The sequence below is a fragment of the Fistularia commersonii genome, chromosome 33, assembly GCF_037954325.1.
Source record: "Fistularia commersonii isolate RoL2024-O1a breed Wild chromosome 33, RoL_Fcom_v1.0, whole genome shotgun sequence".
Lineage (NCBI taxonomy): Eukaryota > Metazoa > Chordata > Actinopteri > Syngnathiformes > Fistulariidae > Fistularia > Fistularia commersonii.
The window spans coordinates 6,783,780-6,798,799 of record NC_141316.1 but is presented as its reverse complement, the minus strand read 5'-3'; the positions used below and the strand labels follow the sequence as shown (position 1 = coordinate 6,798,799).

Here is a 15,020-nt window from a genome sequence, read left to right as displayed (position 1 = left end):
AAACATACCTAAATACCTTTGGGATAAAACAATCCTTTATGATATCATATGCGAGGCGGCCCTCTGAACTTGACATTTAGCGCTGATGAGTCATGAAATTCACAGCTGCTTGATCAAAATACAGCGCGATTGAGTCGCGGACGCTTTGAGACTCAAGGTCAATCAAGGTCGCGCTGTGTTAGGCGATTAATTAACTGTGAAGGGCAGCGAATCATTAGGGACACAGTGTTTACTCTGACCTTGCGCTTCGTCATCACTTATCACACTATTGGGAAGGTAATTGCAGACTCTCTCTTAATGCCTTCATTCTCAGTTTCTTCTGTCCAATTGGAAATATTGGATCACATTTGCATAGTTACATCGGACAGATCTCGCCCAACAACGCCAGTCTTTTCTATTTATTGTTCATTATATTTTTGATATAATGACAGTTTTTTTTTTTGGTTTCATTTTGATGTTTTTCATTACCCTCTCTGTATTTCAGTCGCCGTCTTACTCTTCAGTTGCATTTTCCCTACCTTTTCCCGGTGGAGGCCGTGGATAGCTTTGTTCTCCAGTGGCTAATTTGACTGTTCTACTTGCCAACCTCACAGCGGGAACTGCGCGCATGTGCGTGTGTGTGTGTGTGTGTGTGTGTGTGTGTCTGTGTGTGTGTATGTGTGTGCACGCGCCCTTATGTGTATGTGTGTATATGTGTGTGTGTGTGTTCGCAGCACTTCTCCCCTGCCAGCTGCTGTTATACAACACTAGTTCTTGCCTGTACACACAAACACCTCCTTTCCTGGCAAATACACACACACACACACACACACACACACACACACAAACACACAAGATCACGGCCTTAATGTGAGCCAACATGTCTGTTATCAGTTTCATTCATGCATAAATGACTGTTTACATGGACGTGTGTTTAGGGCCGCGTACTATCAGTTTTCCTGTGAACCTCCACGGCACTTTAAAATGACGGCTATCGCTTTCCACGTGGAGAAGATCTTAACACGAGGTTGCAGTGTATAAGCGTCTGCTTCTCCAGTGGCTCTCGACGTGACAGACAGGCGGACAGGCGTGAAGTCGAAGCAAAGCAGCGATCAGTTCCGGCGAGCGGAGTCTAATCAGCCGTCGAGCGTGAGATCCTGAAGTGGCTCTGAAAAGAAGGGACGTGACACACTCACATGTGATGCATATGTCTCAAGATGCAAATCACATGCAAATGTAGGATAACATACTGAAAGGCACACACAGATGTGTGTGTGTATATAATATATATACATATATTACCCGACAATATGCAGACACTGGTCGCTGGTGTTCTTATGGGATCGCTGTGAACTCGGGGTAGCCGAGCACATGATGTGCTGTTTCAGAATGATGTGACACACACACACACACATACACACACACACGCCAGTAGGCACACATGAGCAAGATGCCTTACCTGTCAGAGGCAGGTGTGGTCTCCCCAGACCCAATCAGTTTTAATTAACCCCTTGTGGTGGTGGGTGTGTAGGGGGAGGGGTGTTGGGACGTTTTCTACCCGTCAGTGTGACGAAAGAGTGGAATCATCGCGGAGAAAACTGCAAAAAAAAACCAAACAAACTGCAATTCCTTCATGAGAGCTTTATCCAGTCAACAATAGTTTCTTGAGGAATTCTGTCCATTACGAAAGTTGCACTCTTTCATTTGATATTGATGGACGGACTTGTTTTAGCTTTATTCATTTTTCTTTCATTGTCCGAACGACACGAATATGTCATTTATTCCAAAATCCTGGCAAGATGCTTATTTTCTAACCTTACAAGTTCATTTTTACCCCCAGCTTTTCTCAGTACTTGGAGATATAATTGTCAGAAACATTGCAAAAACGTAAAACTCCAGTTTACAGCTGGGTGGGCCGATCCAGTTGGTGAACAGTGACCTGGTTATTCTTTCTGATCTTATCTATTTAAAGATATTTTCAAAATTAAAAAAAAATCTGTTCTCATGCTTCACCAAATGTCGAGCAATTAGACCTGGAAATTCACATTTCAAGGCAATTTAGGGTTTCCAGCGAACCTCGCAGACATGGGGAGGGCATGGAGACTCCACACAGAGAGGAATCAGGAACCAGGGATCTTCTTGCTGTGATGCGGAGAAGCCACCGTGTCGCCATTTTTTGCAAAAAGTTGTTTGCTCGCGGTCCCGTGTGCTGTTAAAAGCACAAAAATAACAACACGTAAAAAACACAACAGCGGCGGATCCCTCTCGGAAATCATGGCACGCTTCCCAAAAGAAGATCCGCAGTCTTCATTGTTCGCAGTTTTACGAGAAACCGTTTCCCTCTGCACCTAACTGGTCACCTGAGACCGCTCATGGCGGAAACACCTTCCTGTTGAGCTTTTCTCACAAAACACATACACAAAAGATTCTCACGATATCGGAAAAAATGTCAAAAATCACGCCAGGCGTTGTCCCCGACATTAAATAAATGTTCAAATTCTACAAAGCTCTAAAGGCAGGAGGAATACGTTGTTGTTGTAAAATGAGGCGAGTTGGCCCTTTAAACAGGATGAGCCTCCGTTCCCCCAGATGCCAGAAGGATCTCTGGAGGAAGCCGGGATCCTTGACACTTAGAACCGAAGGGGGTGTGTGTCAGAGAAACCCGGGCAGATATTGTTTCGCTCCGCGGTCGTCCTTACGTAATCGGAGGTGATATCCTGAGAAGGCCTGCGCGAGGTCACGGGTGGCAAACAGGTGTTACGAGCGGGAGCAGGAGGATCTGATCGTATTGAACGCTCTGACCCTCACGTGTTTGGCGACGGGTGTTTGGCTTCGGCTTGTCGGTCTTCAGGCGGAAGGGCCGTGATATTTGACGCAGTCGTGCATGATTTCACCCCCCCCCCCGAAATCTGGAGGAGGCGGGTAATCTGGAGGAAGAGCTGGATTCTAAATGCACATATGTGCATGTATCCTGTATATTTGTGTGTGTTTTTCTCCTACGCACATCTGACCCCCCCCCCCCCCTCCCCTCACACACACACACACACACACGTGTGCCTGTCAAAGTGTGTGTGTCCTGTGTACAGCTCCCCCGGTGAGCCAAATGCTTCACTGCTTCACAAAGCAAATCGCAGCTAATCAAATAAGAGCCCTCAGCAGTGTGCAGACATAGGGAGAAGAATGGAGGAACAGTGTGGGTGCGTGTATGTGTGTGTGTGTGTGTGTGTGTGTGTGTGGACGAGGAGTGGGGATGGAGGGGCCAATCTAGTGGCTTCAAGAGGTTCTGGAAAGTAGGTGGGGGTGGAGAGACATACACCTGCACAACACTATACTGCCATCAGAAGAGCATCGGCAAGGATGTATGGAAATGAAATATTCTAATACGAACGCACATCTTTTGTCTGTCCTACTGCTGTTTCTCCATTTGTCAGTATCGCGTAAGGCAAAAAAAAAAAAACAGGCGTCGAAGCCGGACAGGCCATTTTACCGAATGCAAGGTCCCTCAGATGAAAAAGCCGCGTTTTTTTGTTTTTTTTTTATTATTCCTCACTGTTAAGACATGTAATGTTTGCGCCAGATGAATGACGGGTCAGGGGATGCGAACTCCGATACGAGTTAAATCGCATAACATCGATGCGGCGAGTCGTCTGAGGCTCATCTCGGAGCGTTTGGTGAGAAACCAGCAGAACAGCAGGTTGGAGCGAGGACACTGGCCCTACATAATTTTCCTGGCCTGCTCCTTGGCATCGCTATTGACCCTGTGTGTGCGTGGCGGAGCTCCAGCGCGGCCTGGCTGTCTTTCCAGTCCCCCTTCCATGCTCGGCCCCGCTGACACGCTGCCCTCTGGCAAGACCTACTTGTGCGGGCGCGAGCGCGATTGTGAGCGTTTTACTGTGTTTCGGGAGCGTGCAATTGTATCTGTGTGCCTCGGTAATCTGTGACGGGCTTTAGTCTGTGCGCGCACAAATGGTGTGTGTGTGTGTGTGTGTGTGTGTGTGTGGCAGCTGGGTGCCTCCTCCTGTCCGCCTGCGGGACAATCAGCCGCTCCCCGCGACCACAGAGACCGAAGGCACGGGGCAGGAATGTCTTTCAGCGGCAGTTTCGAGGATGCCAAGACACCAAACCGGGCCAAAAAAATAACACGTATATTTCGGATTTAAACGTGCAATATCCTTCGGATAACGTGTCTTAAATGCGCGACGTTCTGTGTAATCCTTGTAAAATTTGACGGGGCCGTGTTGGACTCCAAACATGGCCCAGTAAAGATGGAAGCAGCTGCAGCAGTTTCGAATCGGCTTTTACGTTACCTTTGTTTAACCTCTATCGACGGAATATAATTCATGCAGTGATAAGACACACTGTGCAGAGGCCGGAGTGAATAATACAAATAGGTCTTCTGAGTTTGAGCTAATTCATGATTGTCTGACCATCTAGTGTGGAAACTTTTCCTGATAGTATAACACATTATATTATTTTGGCAATTTTATCCCTTCCCTTCTGGAAATTGAGTTTGAAACTCTATAAAAGCTGTTCCACGGTATCAAAAATAATATTAATGTTGTTAAAAGTGCCTACTTATATATAAATATATGTAGACAATTTTATCAACATTTTATTTAATATTGCGCTTCTTTGGGAAATTGTGTTTGAAACACAATAAAAGCTGTTCCAGAGCATCAAAAATAATGAGATGAGAATGAGAGATGAGAGCAACTTTATTTATCCCAAAGGAAATTGTTGTGCCAGAGTTTCAAGTAAAAAACGTACCAGTAATAGATAATAGTAGAAAGGAGGAAGAATAAGAAATACAATGAAATATGAATTGTCTTAACTGTTAACTGTAACTACAAAGATTGAAGATTGAAGATTCCCTGCGGCTGTCAAATGTCAATAATGTCAAATAATCCAGGACTATTTTACTATTTCATATGTATATATATATAAACACATACGTAAAATGTATTATACGTAAGTAATGTATTTTGGGAATTTTATTAAATATCCTGTCACTTGGGGAAATTTTGTAAGAAACTCTGTGAAAGCTATTTCAGGGCATTAAAAGCAGTGTCAAAGCATCAAGGACCATTTTCTATTTATACATATATATATATTCAGGACATTTTTAATCAAATATCCTGTCCCTTTGGGAAATTGTGTTCAAAACTCTGCAAAAGCTGTTCCAGGGCATGAAAAACAATGTCAAAGCATCAAGGACTATTTTATTTCCTTTTTAACTCCTGCGCTGTCCCGCGCTCCCTGATGTCAGGCTATCAATTCAATAACTTACATGGACAAAGGCAGCGGCAGGAACTGTGAAGAGTAGTGAAAAGAAAAAAAACTAAAAGATTAGCAATTCACAAATTGCACCGGTGTATATATCCTTAAAAGATATTAGATTATTCCCTTTATAGTGACACAGATGTTATAAACACTAATGCGACGCGTGGCCCAGGCAACATAAAACAAACGCTCGGAATAACCAAACGGCATCAATTCAAGGTCGTCGGCGGTATATTATCTGTAAAAATTCAACACCCTATCGCAACAATCACATGATGGCAGCTAAAAGGAAACAATGGGACATACGACACCTGTCAGCTCACAATGGCGGCACAAAGCAGGGCAACACGCCATTCGCAGTCAGACGAACCCTGAAACACGCCGACCCGATTAAGTTTGACGCCTCGGAGTTACACGCAGAAAGCCCTTCCTGAGGTCCGACCTCGAGAAAGGTCATGACACGCTTAGGAGAAATTCTGATGCTGGGTATCAGGCAGGAAAAGTCAAATAAAATGAAATGAAGTTGGATTAAATAAACATCAGTGAATGCGACTTACAATAAACTCTTAACACTCTGCGGAGAATGAATGTGATTTCCAGTATGTATACATGTCAGTAATTGCCATCTGTGAGTGTGTGTGTGTGTGTGTCTGTGTGTGTGTGTGTGTGTGTGCGGGCGTGCACGAGCGTTTGTGCCATTGTTTACGCTCATTTGCACACCTGCATTTGTCTTCTCTACTTGCCCTGAATAAATAAAATTAGCACATCAAAACTGACACAAAATCTAGAGGGTTTTGTGTGTTTGCGGTGCAGCGGCAAATTGGATATCCAGTCCTCATTATTCGGCGATGCGTTTGGGGAAATAAAGGCCACCCCCGGGGAAAAAGAAACAATAATAAAAAAAAGTTTTTGTTCAAAAAAAAACATTAAAAACAGTGATTTTGCAGTGTTACCTACTTCTTCTTTGTACTCAGGCTCACTTTGACAAATTACCCATATGGTAGGCTCCTTTAAGGAGAGAATAAAACCTCCTTATGAAAATATAATAATAACTCACCTCCATTCATTCCACTTTATAATCTTCTCTTTGGTTTGAACTCAAAACATCGTGTTAGACTGCATTATTTGATTAATAAACCAATCAATATAAATCCAGGATTTAATTAAAACAAACTCAGATGGCTTTTTATCATTCCTTCTCATACATGAAACAGTTTGGGAATCATGTCTGTAAATTAAATTCTTGTCTATTCATGCTTATTTCCCTTTTAATGCAGATCAGTGAACGTCAAGGTCAAGGACTGGATTTTTTGTTTCGCGTATTATCTGGTTGGCTTTTCATCATTAGACTATTAATGTAATATCTCATTTACTTTTTTCATTTTATTTCATTTTTAATTTTTTCCCAGGTCTTTTTTAAGCAGATCTCATCCAATTTTTAGTAATTTCAAGAAAAATAAGTATAATTTGAATTTGAATAATTTGAAAAAAAAAAAAAAAATAGCAAGTTTCAATGCATTTGAAGAACCTCTGAAACGATGTAAAGATGTAAGTATATTCAGATTAATTATGCAACTTTGTCGCATTTTTGAATCAGGATACGGCGCAGCCTCCGTGCATGAGCACGCCCTTGGTACTCCACATGACAGAAACGTAAAATGAGCAATCACGGAAAAAGCGCTGTAAAGCGCCAACACGTCGAAGCAACAAGTGCGTGTTATGAGGCGTGTCCTCTGGAGGCTATTTTCACACACACACACACACACACACACACATTCGCCTTCTGAGCGGAAAACAGAGCAAAGGATGCATCTTCCCGGTATCCTGTTGGTGCATTCTAAATGGAAACCTCATTAGCATTTCATGCATAAACAAAAGGCTTTTAGGGGGGCTATTTAGGTGTATATCCTGAATAAGCCCCTCCTCTCCTGACAAGCCAGCGCGGGGAGGCATTAATGGATGGTCGGACGGCTGAATATCATTCTGTCTTTTCCCTTATCAATATGTGATGAGGGGAAACCAGAGATGGACGACCATTTCCCGCCGGGCCGTAGAGGTCGAGGCCGCTCCGAAGGTCCCCTCGCTTTGAATAGAAACGACGATCGAGAATGCGATTTCACAAATCCGCGCACCGCCCGGGAAACGTGCTTTATCTGCGATCTAACCCTTATCTGTACGTGTAATCACTCACACGCAGGGGTTCCTCGGAGGCCATAAAAAAGGCTTAGGGTGTTTTCTGTCCGGCACTTTTTTTGCTTTCCGCCACAATGACCGATCTAATTAGTGAGGGACCCCCGTCATGTGTCTTCTATCTGCTCCTCCCCATAAAGAATAGCTCTGTGGTTTTCCCCAATAAATAGGGAGTTGAAGCCTCTGTCTGTGTCACACTGGGAGGGGCATTTCTTTAGCAAAGCCGGTTGACCCTATTTACGCCTGCCTCTAATCAGGAGCGGTCCAGAGGGTGCCGCGACAGCAATAAAACACCAAATACGCCTTCGTCTTGTCTCGTTTTTGCATCGGCCCTCCTTTGCGTTACCCTCACGAGTGGACGCGCACACGGACCGAAACCCTCGGGCTCCCGGAGGGGCAGCGGAGGGGAGGTTATAAGCCATTAAAAGCCAGGCCGGCCCGCATCAACACCCCTGCGTCTTTGAGTGGGTCCGCGTGCTGGGCAGTCCCAGCCTCTCATCCACCGTGCTTGTGAATAGAACGGCGGGACTCTGGCTCCACAGAGATAGTGTTATCTGGGCCGCCACGGGGCTCCGACTGCAACCGTGTACACACACTCAGTGGGCAATGCACACATCGACGGCGGCGCGGACAAAGAAAGCTGTGGAGAAACACAAACATTATGGGTGTATAATGTAACTGCACACAAGCGCTTGTGACAAATGTAGAAGTTCACACACAGAGATGGACACACACACACACACACACACACACACACACACACACACACACATGCGCCGTGCTTGTAAGTAATGGATGCCCTCCCAGCTTGATGGTGTTAATGACACCGATGCCGCTTCAAGTCTTTTGCATGTTGGTCGCTAATAGAGGGGATCTTCGGCCCGCAGCTGCTCCAAAGTGACCCGAAGCGGCCTCTTCGTCAGCTGGGAGGATTTTCTCCACGCGGGGTGGCCGGTGGTCACACACACGCCTCGGCCTCGAATCCGGCCGTATCCCCGCTGTTTTTAGGAATCCCAGTTATTCCGTCCATTCCCAGAGATCTCCGCGCATGACCCGACGCCGCTTGAAGCCGTGAGCCAAAAGGAACGGGGATAAGCCGCATTTCTGCGCTTTTCCTCTGACAATTTCAATTAAAAAGAGATTTGGGGTGGAAAAGCGCATTTTCGAGACGCGGCATGGAGCTGGAGTCCTGGAGAAGGTTGAGATGAGCCGTGGTAGGTTTCTAACAGGTACAAGACATGTGGAGACGCCGCGATAAACACGGGATGAACACGTCGAGTAACTCAATTTACTAACAGAACGCAATACTTTGGTTAAATTCGACTTTGTTTTGCTCAGACAAATAAATTCTGATCTGAAGATCCCTTATCAATTTAATATGATCATACATATTTAAAACCAACTCAGTTTTCTACAATTATTTAATGACGGGTGCGGAACAAAGCAAAGGCTCCGCAGCTTTGGCAGCTGAATCATAAATTCACTTTAACCTCACCTCTGTGATCTTTTGTCTTTTATTCATTCTATCCAATTTTTTTTTTAAATCATCCTTGCGCCATATTTTCACAAGCTGTCTCCCGCGTTATCGACAGACTTAAATAATTATGTTCTTCGATTTGCAAGAAAGCAGGCAGGCGATGTTACAAGCTACACGATAACCCCCTTTCCCCAGCCCCAACTCATCAATCTACGTCTGCTCCGCTATTTTTCGGGGGATTTTACGTCCACATAAGTGCTGCAGCGTGAGGTGGAAGAGTAAATCTGGAAGTTGCACATGATGCAACTGTCAGTTAGTGCAATATTCCTTCGTTTATTCATTATCTATACCACTTATTCTGCACCGGTTGTCGTTGGGCGAATGGTAGGGTTCACCCTGGACCGGTCGTAAATCGATCACTGCACCACATTCAGAGACATAAAACAAATAACTCTCTGTCATTCACACATCATATAGAGCAGCATCCCCGACCTTTTTTGTACCAGGGACGTTTTATGCATGAAAATGTTTCCACAGACCAGTTCAAGGCACAGGGGTTCAATTACTAAAAACTAGCATTTATTCTGAATACACATTACACTTAATATTGGGCAATTGCAATGATAAATAATAAATAATAAATAATAAATGATAAATGATAAATGATAAATGATAAATGATAAATAATAAATAATAAATAAAGTTTAGAGGGTTTCAAAGCTTCATTGGTAAGTCGTTCACTGCAAATGTAGCAGGCGCAGAGCTTGTGAATCACCTGTTGCGATGAACCCGTAACTTAGGTAGGAATCTTGATATTTTCTTTTAAATGCAGCTTTCTTTTTCCTGGCAGTCTGCAACGCTTCTGCCGTCTCATTGTTAGCTCGTTTCCTCCCGAAAAAGCTCTCCAGCGACTTTTATTTCTGGCTCATTTTTTTTTTCAAGGGCTTGCTTGTGGTAGCCGATGAGCGAAATGGCGCGACGGAGTAAAGTGCGGCAGTATGGCGAGGGCGGAAACAGTCGCTTTTCAAAATAAGATGTGGAAGGTCTAATGAAAGAGCTGTATCCTGATATTTTCTGTGTGGACCGGTACTAAATGATCCACGGACCACTACCGGTCCAGGGACCAGGAGTTGGGGATACAGAGACATACAACCATTCAGTCTCTTCCACATGGCATAAAGACACATGCAACCATTCACCCTCCCATTCGCACATCCGGGCTACTACTGGGTTCTCTGATGAACCCGCTGCCCGTGTTTAGAAACCGGAGAACCCAAAGGAAGCCCATGCAGAGACATGAAGACTCCACGCAGAAAGGCCTGCTGTAGGAATCCATCCTGGAACCTCAAAACATGCTGGTCGAAATGATATTGAAGTTACACTCGAGCTTTAGCCGATGCATCGCTGATTATTTAATTCACATTTTGATTTTGGGTTATATTAGCATATTGGGGTTCACATAGAAATCTCCATTGAACCACAGTCGGTTTATAGCCAGCAGTTACATAACTGTTGCGAGCAACAGGTTAACTTATTTTCCATTTTCATGGGTTTTCATTGGAGAATTGTTGCAATACTGTTCTGTGCTGCGCTGGATACAAACGGCCTTGTGTGCTCAAACACACACACACACACACACACACACACACACACACGCACGACGTCCACGTTTCACGACGACAAGGACACAAATTTCATTCTCTCTTTAATCGACACCATGTATTGCATCAAGGCATGATTGCATTTGAAACAGCTTTAAAAAAGTACAAATGAAATACGCGTCGCCATTGATCCTAAAGATACGATCCAGTTTGTCAGAGTTGTAATTCCACACCTGCTCAATGTCAGCATTATTATTCTCATATACACTCTTGTATTCCTTATTTGTGAAAGCAAACTATACAAATTGTAATGATTAGAATTAAGACCAAAGAAAAAAAAAATCCATCACCCGGTGACAAGAAAAACCTCTTTTCTCATTAATCAATACGGAAACACCAATGACCTGCATATTCTGTATAAACAAAATTTGGCAAAATATAATCAACAATTTGCCCGGTAAGTCTAAATTCAAACAAACAGATTTATTTTTTCCAAGACTATTATTGCAGTTTTAAGGACAGAAAGAAGCCGATATGGACACTTAGGTTTTGCATTGTCGTCCAGAAAAGGTTGAAAATATTACTTTAATACCATTAAAAAAAAAAAAAAACATGAGAAAGAAACTAACCATCCTGAATAAAAGCTCCCCTAAAACTGCTGCCTATCAAAGTGCATAATGTTTGATTTCATGAAGGACTGCTCTTTTATTTTTTGCCTTGCAATACATAACTGTAGGTGAATGGCAAATGTTCCTGTCTAGCTCCATGCTATATACTGTAGAGAATATATTAATTAGTTAATTAAATCGACTATATTCCGAAGTCATACGTGACAGATACCTAATCTGAAACTAGAAATTTACATTTTCTCATCTTCATCTTTGATCATCGCACAGCATAGACCATTTGAGTTTTTTTCACTGCATGTTAGTACAAAAAAAGTTTAATGCTAATGTAGCAAATTAGAACGGGGCGGCAGAACCGGGGTGGGGGGGTCGGTTTCCTGCCGAGATTGGCGCCCGTTCGTTTTGTCATTTAACCGACGACTCCGGTCCTCTTAAAACCGGCTGCACCGTGGAAAATGCGTTATCCTGCTTCCGTCTCACGAGGACCGTTTCAGGACAGGCAACCAGAGGGTCCGTCGTGGTCCGGATGGATCGTTCATTTGGTTTTTCTCTCAAAGTTCTCGCGATATGCTCCGCCTTCCGAATCCCCTCCGGTTCGATCGGATATTTCAAGATATGCACGGCGTCATTAAGTTTTGTGTTCTACCAAAGAAATAGGACAAATGATTTACAAATGCGGCGAGCGGATGCCTCCCAGCCGTGGGCAGACGCTCCCATTTAACGGGATCATCCTTTAGGGTAATTTGGGAGTGGACCGGAAATCAGAGACGCTGGGTTCATTAGATGCCAATGCCGGTAGTCGGAAGGTTTGGGGAGCTGGATCACAGATAGGCTTCCACGCGGTCCCACGGCTGCATCTCCATGAAAAATCCTTCGCACAGGCCGAAGCCCTGATCCAGAGTCAGGGGGATGGAGTGAGCTTCCTCTTTGATTTCCTCCCAAGGCTGCAGCACCGCCTGATCCGGCTGCTCCTGGAACAGCGTGGCGGCCTCTTCGAAATGCTGCAGGTGATGGTGGTTTTGGAGCAGCTGGTCCGGCTCCATCTGCTGCGGGTGATGGTGCTGCAGAGCCTGCAGCTCTCCCACGCTGAGCGCGCACTCCATGGGCGGAGCGCCGGCGTCCGCGTAGCTGTAGGACTGATGGTGGTTCGGGTGCTGGTTCTGTCCGCCGACGTCCCCTCCCCCGCACCACCGGCCCGGCCCCGTCGAGTGCTGCCTGCCCTGCATGGAAACCTCCAGCTCGCAGCCCAGAGAACTCAGCGCCGTGTTGATGTCCAAATCCTCGAAGGTGCTACAGTTCCCGCTCAGGACGTCGTCGAACACGGACGCCAGGTCGAAGTCCCCCCTCAGGATGTCGGCCTTGTTGGCTTCCGTCGCCAAAAGAGGGGACTGCGTCATCCTCGTGGCCTTGCCGTTGCTTTTGCCCGCCACGTGCTTCCGTTTGCCGCCCGTCCCGTTGCCGCTCTGGTACAGGCAGCCATTTTGGGCGCCGTGGCAACCCTGGATCAGTTTGCTCTGTCTGTGGGAGCCGCCGTTGTTGCTGTTGTAGCTGCTCGCCGACATCCTCCTGCGCTTGAAGATGCCGTTGACGAACATGTCGGCGTACTGAGGATCGATCTGCCAGAAGCCGCCCTTTCCCGGCTCGTCTTTCTGCCGGGGGACCTTCTTGAAACACTTGTTGAGGGACAGGTTGTGGCGAATGGAGTTCTGGGACGAAAAACGAAAAACCAAAAGACTCTGCGTTATCTCACGGCCTTCGAGCAAGTTATTCACGCGAAACTGAACGTGCCGCTCCAGGATGGAGACGGAGGGAGGAGGGTGGAGGCGGAGGGTGGGGGTGGGGGCTTGTATTGTTGTTGTTTGTATAGGAAAGCAAATGTACCTAATGAGGCTTTCTAGTGAAGGGCAGCAGCTCTGCGCCTTTCAAACATGATCAGCTGTGCTTAGCTGGCATCTCTCTCAGGAACCCTCATTAACACACACACACACACACACACACATACATGCACGAGTGCCCCCCCCCCCTCCCCTCCCTCCAGACAAAGCCCTTGTGAATTCTCTCATGGAAGGTGTATATTTAGAAAACAACAACACTTTTTCAATGAAATTTTCATCCGGATTGTTCCAAGTGTCACTCATGTTGCACGAAGAAGAAGAAGAAGAGGATGAACACCCACTGAGAAGACTGTGGGTGTCTGTGACACTGGAGTCCACTGCCCACCCCCACCCCATTTATCAGACTCATCAATAATAGAAGGAGGGTTATCCGGTCTCGGTTACCTGCCAGCTGGGCTCCGCGTGTCTGTAGTAGCAGAAGTTCTCCGTGATCCAGTTGTAGATGGTGGACAGGGTCACTTTGGGCTGCTTGCTGGCCTGCATGGCCATGCAGATGAGGGATGCGTAAGAGTAGGGCGGCTTGACTTTGGGGTTGCTTTTGTAGTCGATCTCCACCGGCGGGCTGGCCTGGATCGGGATCTGTGCGTAACCGCCGACGTGCGCGCAGTTGGAGAACCGGGGCGCCACGTTGGAGGCGCTGCCGGACGTGACCGGGCTGCCGAGGTAGAGAGGCATCCCGGTGGCGGCGGTGTCTCCCGCCGGGGGGCTGGACGGAGAGTCGGCGCCTCCTCCGGGGAAGCCGAGCCGCCTGAGGTGCAGGTGCTGCTGGGCGGACGGGCAGCCCGGTCCGGCGCCGTTTGGCGGCTCCGGATCCGCGCTGAGGATGGAGAAATTCTGCAGCCAGTGGAGGCTGGTCAGGCTGTCGTCGAGGGGCATGGAGTCCGAACCTGCGACCTGCTCGTCCGGGTAAAACATCAGGCATCGCTCCTTAAACTTACCGACCACGCTTGAGCTGGTCAGGACCGGCATCCTGGCTTTGCGCGCACGGTCAGAACCTCCTCAAATAGGCATTTAAAGTTTCTATCTTGAGAGCAAAAATTAAAAATAAATTTAAAAAAAGCAACCTTAAGAGGTTGTTTTTAAAATCAAGCAAAAAAAAAAAAAAAAAAGGGAAATAAATGTTGAAACGCGTCCCTCTTTCCCCCTCCCCCCGGCGGAGGAGATGATGCTCCGTGCACCTGTTGCGGTCCGTCCTCGCCTCTCCAAGGACCCGGCGGCGCATTCAGTGTCTGCGCAACAAGTGCGGCGGGGAGGGAGGACGAAGAGCATCCACTAGTGTGCGGGGAGGAGGCTGGAGGAGAGGGGAGGAAAAAAAAGGGAAGCAGAAGAAGCAGAAAAAGAAGAAGAAGAAGAAGAAGAAACCGACACTTAGACCCGGCCCATGTCAGCTCTGGTGAAACCTGGAGGTGTGTATGTGTGCGTGTGGGGGTGGGTGTGTGTGTGGGTGTGTGTGGGGGGTGGGTGGGTGGGTGGGGGGTTAGGGGGGGATTTGAGACTTGAGGACGTTTGGAGGAAGGAGTAGAATAAGGAGCTCATAAAGCCTGAGAGACTGCCCACCATCCCTTTAAACGCCCGGAGGGGGGTGGGGGGCTCTGATTGGCTGCCTGTTCTTGCTTCCACACAGGTTTCCTTTCAAGACCCTCACACACACACACACACACACACACATGCACAGGTACTTGTGTGTGTGTTTGTGTGTAGGCTGCAAAGCCACAGGCTTAAACACACTTCCCCCTCACCTCAACCCACCCAAATATAAAAAAAAAAAAAAAAATCCCGCGCCACAGGTCCCGCGCTGGGTCGCACTCCCGCACCTGCAGGAATAATGGTTTCCCTCCCGCAGCCCGCGTTTGCGTGTCCCTTCAGACGCAGTTAACGGCTTGAAAAGGCCGAAACACTAATCGGGGATTTTTGCAAACCGTGAGGAATTTCGGGGTAACTTTATACTGTTATTGTTGGGCGAAGCTGATCC

At 46.6% G+C, this 15,020-nt stretch overlaps 1 protein-coding gene across 1 annotated transcript; it reads right to left on the bottom strand.

Annotated features, from left to right (window-relative positions):
• Positions 1-10,618: 10,618 nt before the first annotated feature.
• On the bottom strand, positions 10,619-14,170 carry foxj1b (forkhead box J1b). Its single transcript, XM_086140563.1, has 2 exons — positions 13,433-14,170; positions 10,619-12,859 (listed from the first exon to the last, which is right to left on the bottom strand). Exons 1-2 carry the CDS (start codon positions 14,015-14,017, stop codon positions 11,975-11,977), a joined length of 1,470 nt encoding a protein of 489 aa, XP_085996689.1. The 5' UTR covers positions 14,018-14,170; the 3' UTR covers positions 10,619-11,974.
• Positions 14,171-15,020: the final 850 nt, after the last annotated feature.

Bases quoted from the DNA above. Each gene is read 5' to 3' on its own strand.
- foxj1b (XM_086140563.1), bottom strand. From the start codon at position 14,017: ATGCCGGTCCTGACCAGCTCAAGCGTGGTCGGTAAGTTTAAGGAGCGA. The intron at 12,860-13,432 runs GTAACCGAGACC...TTTTCGTCCCAG, and splicing joins ACGCGGAGCCCAGCTGGCAG to AACTCCATTCGCCACAACCT.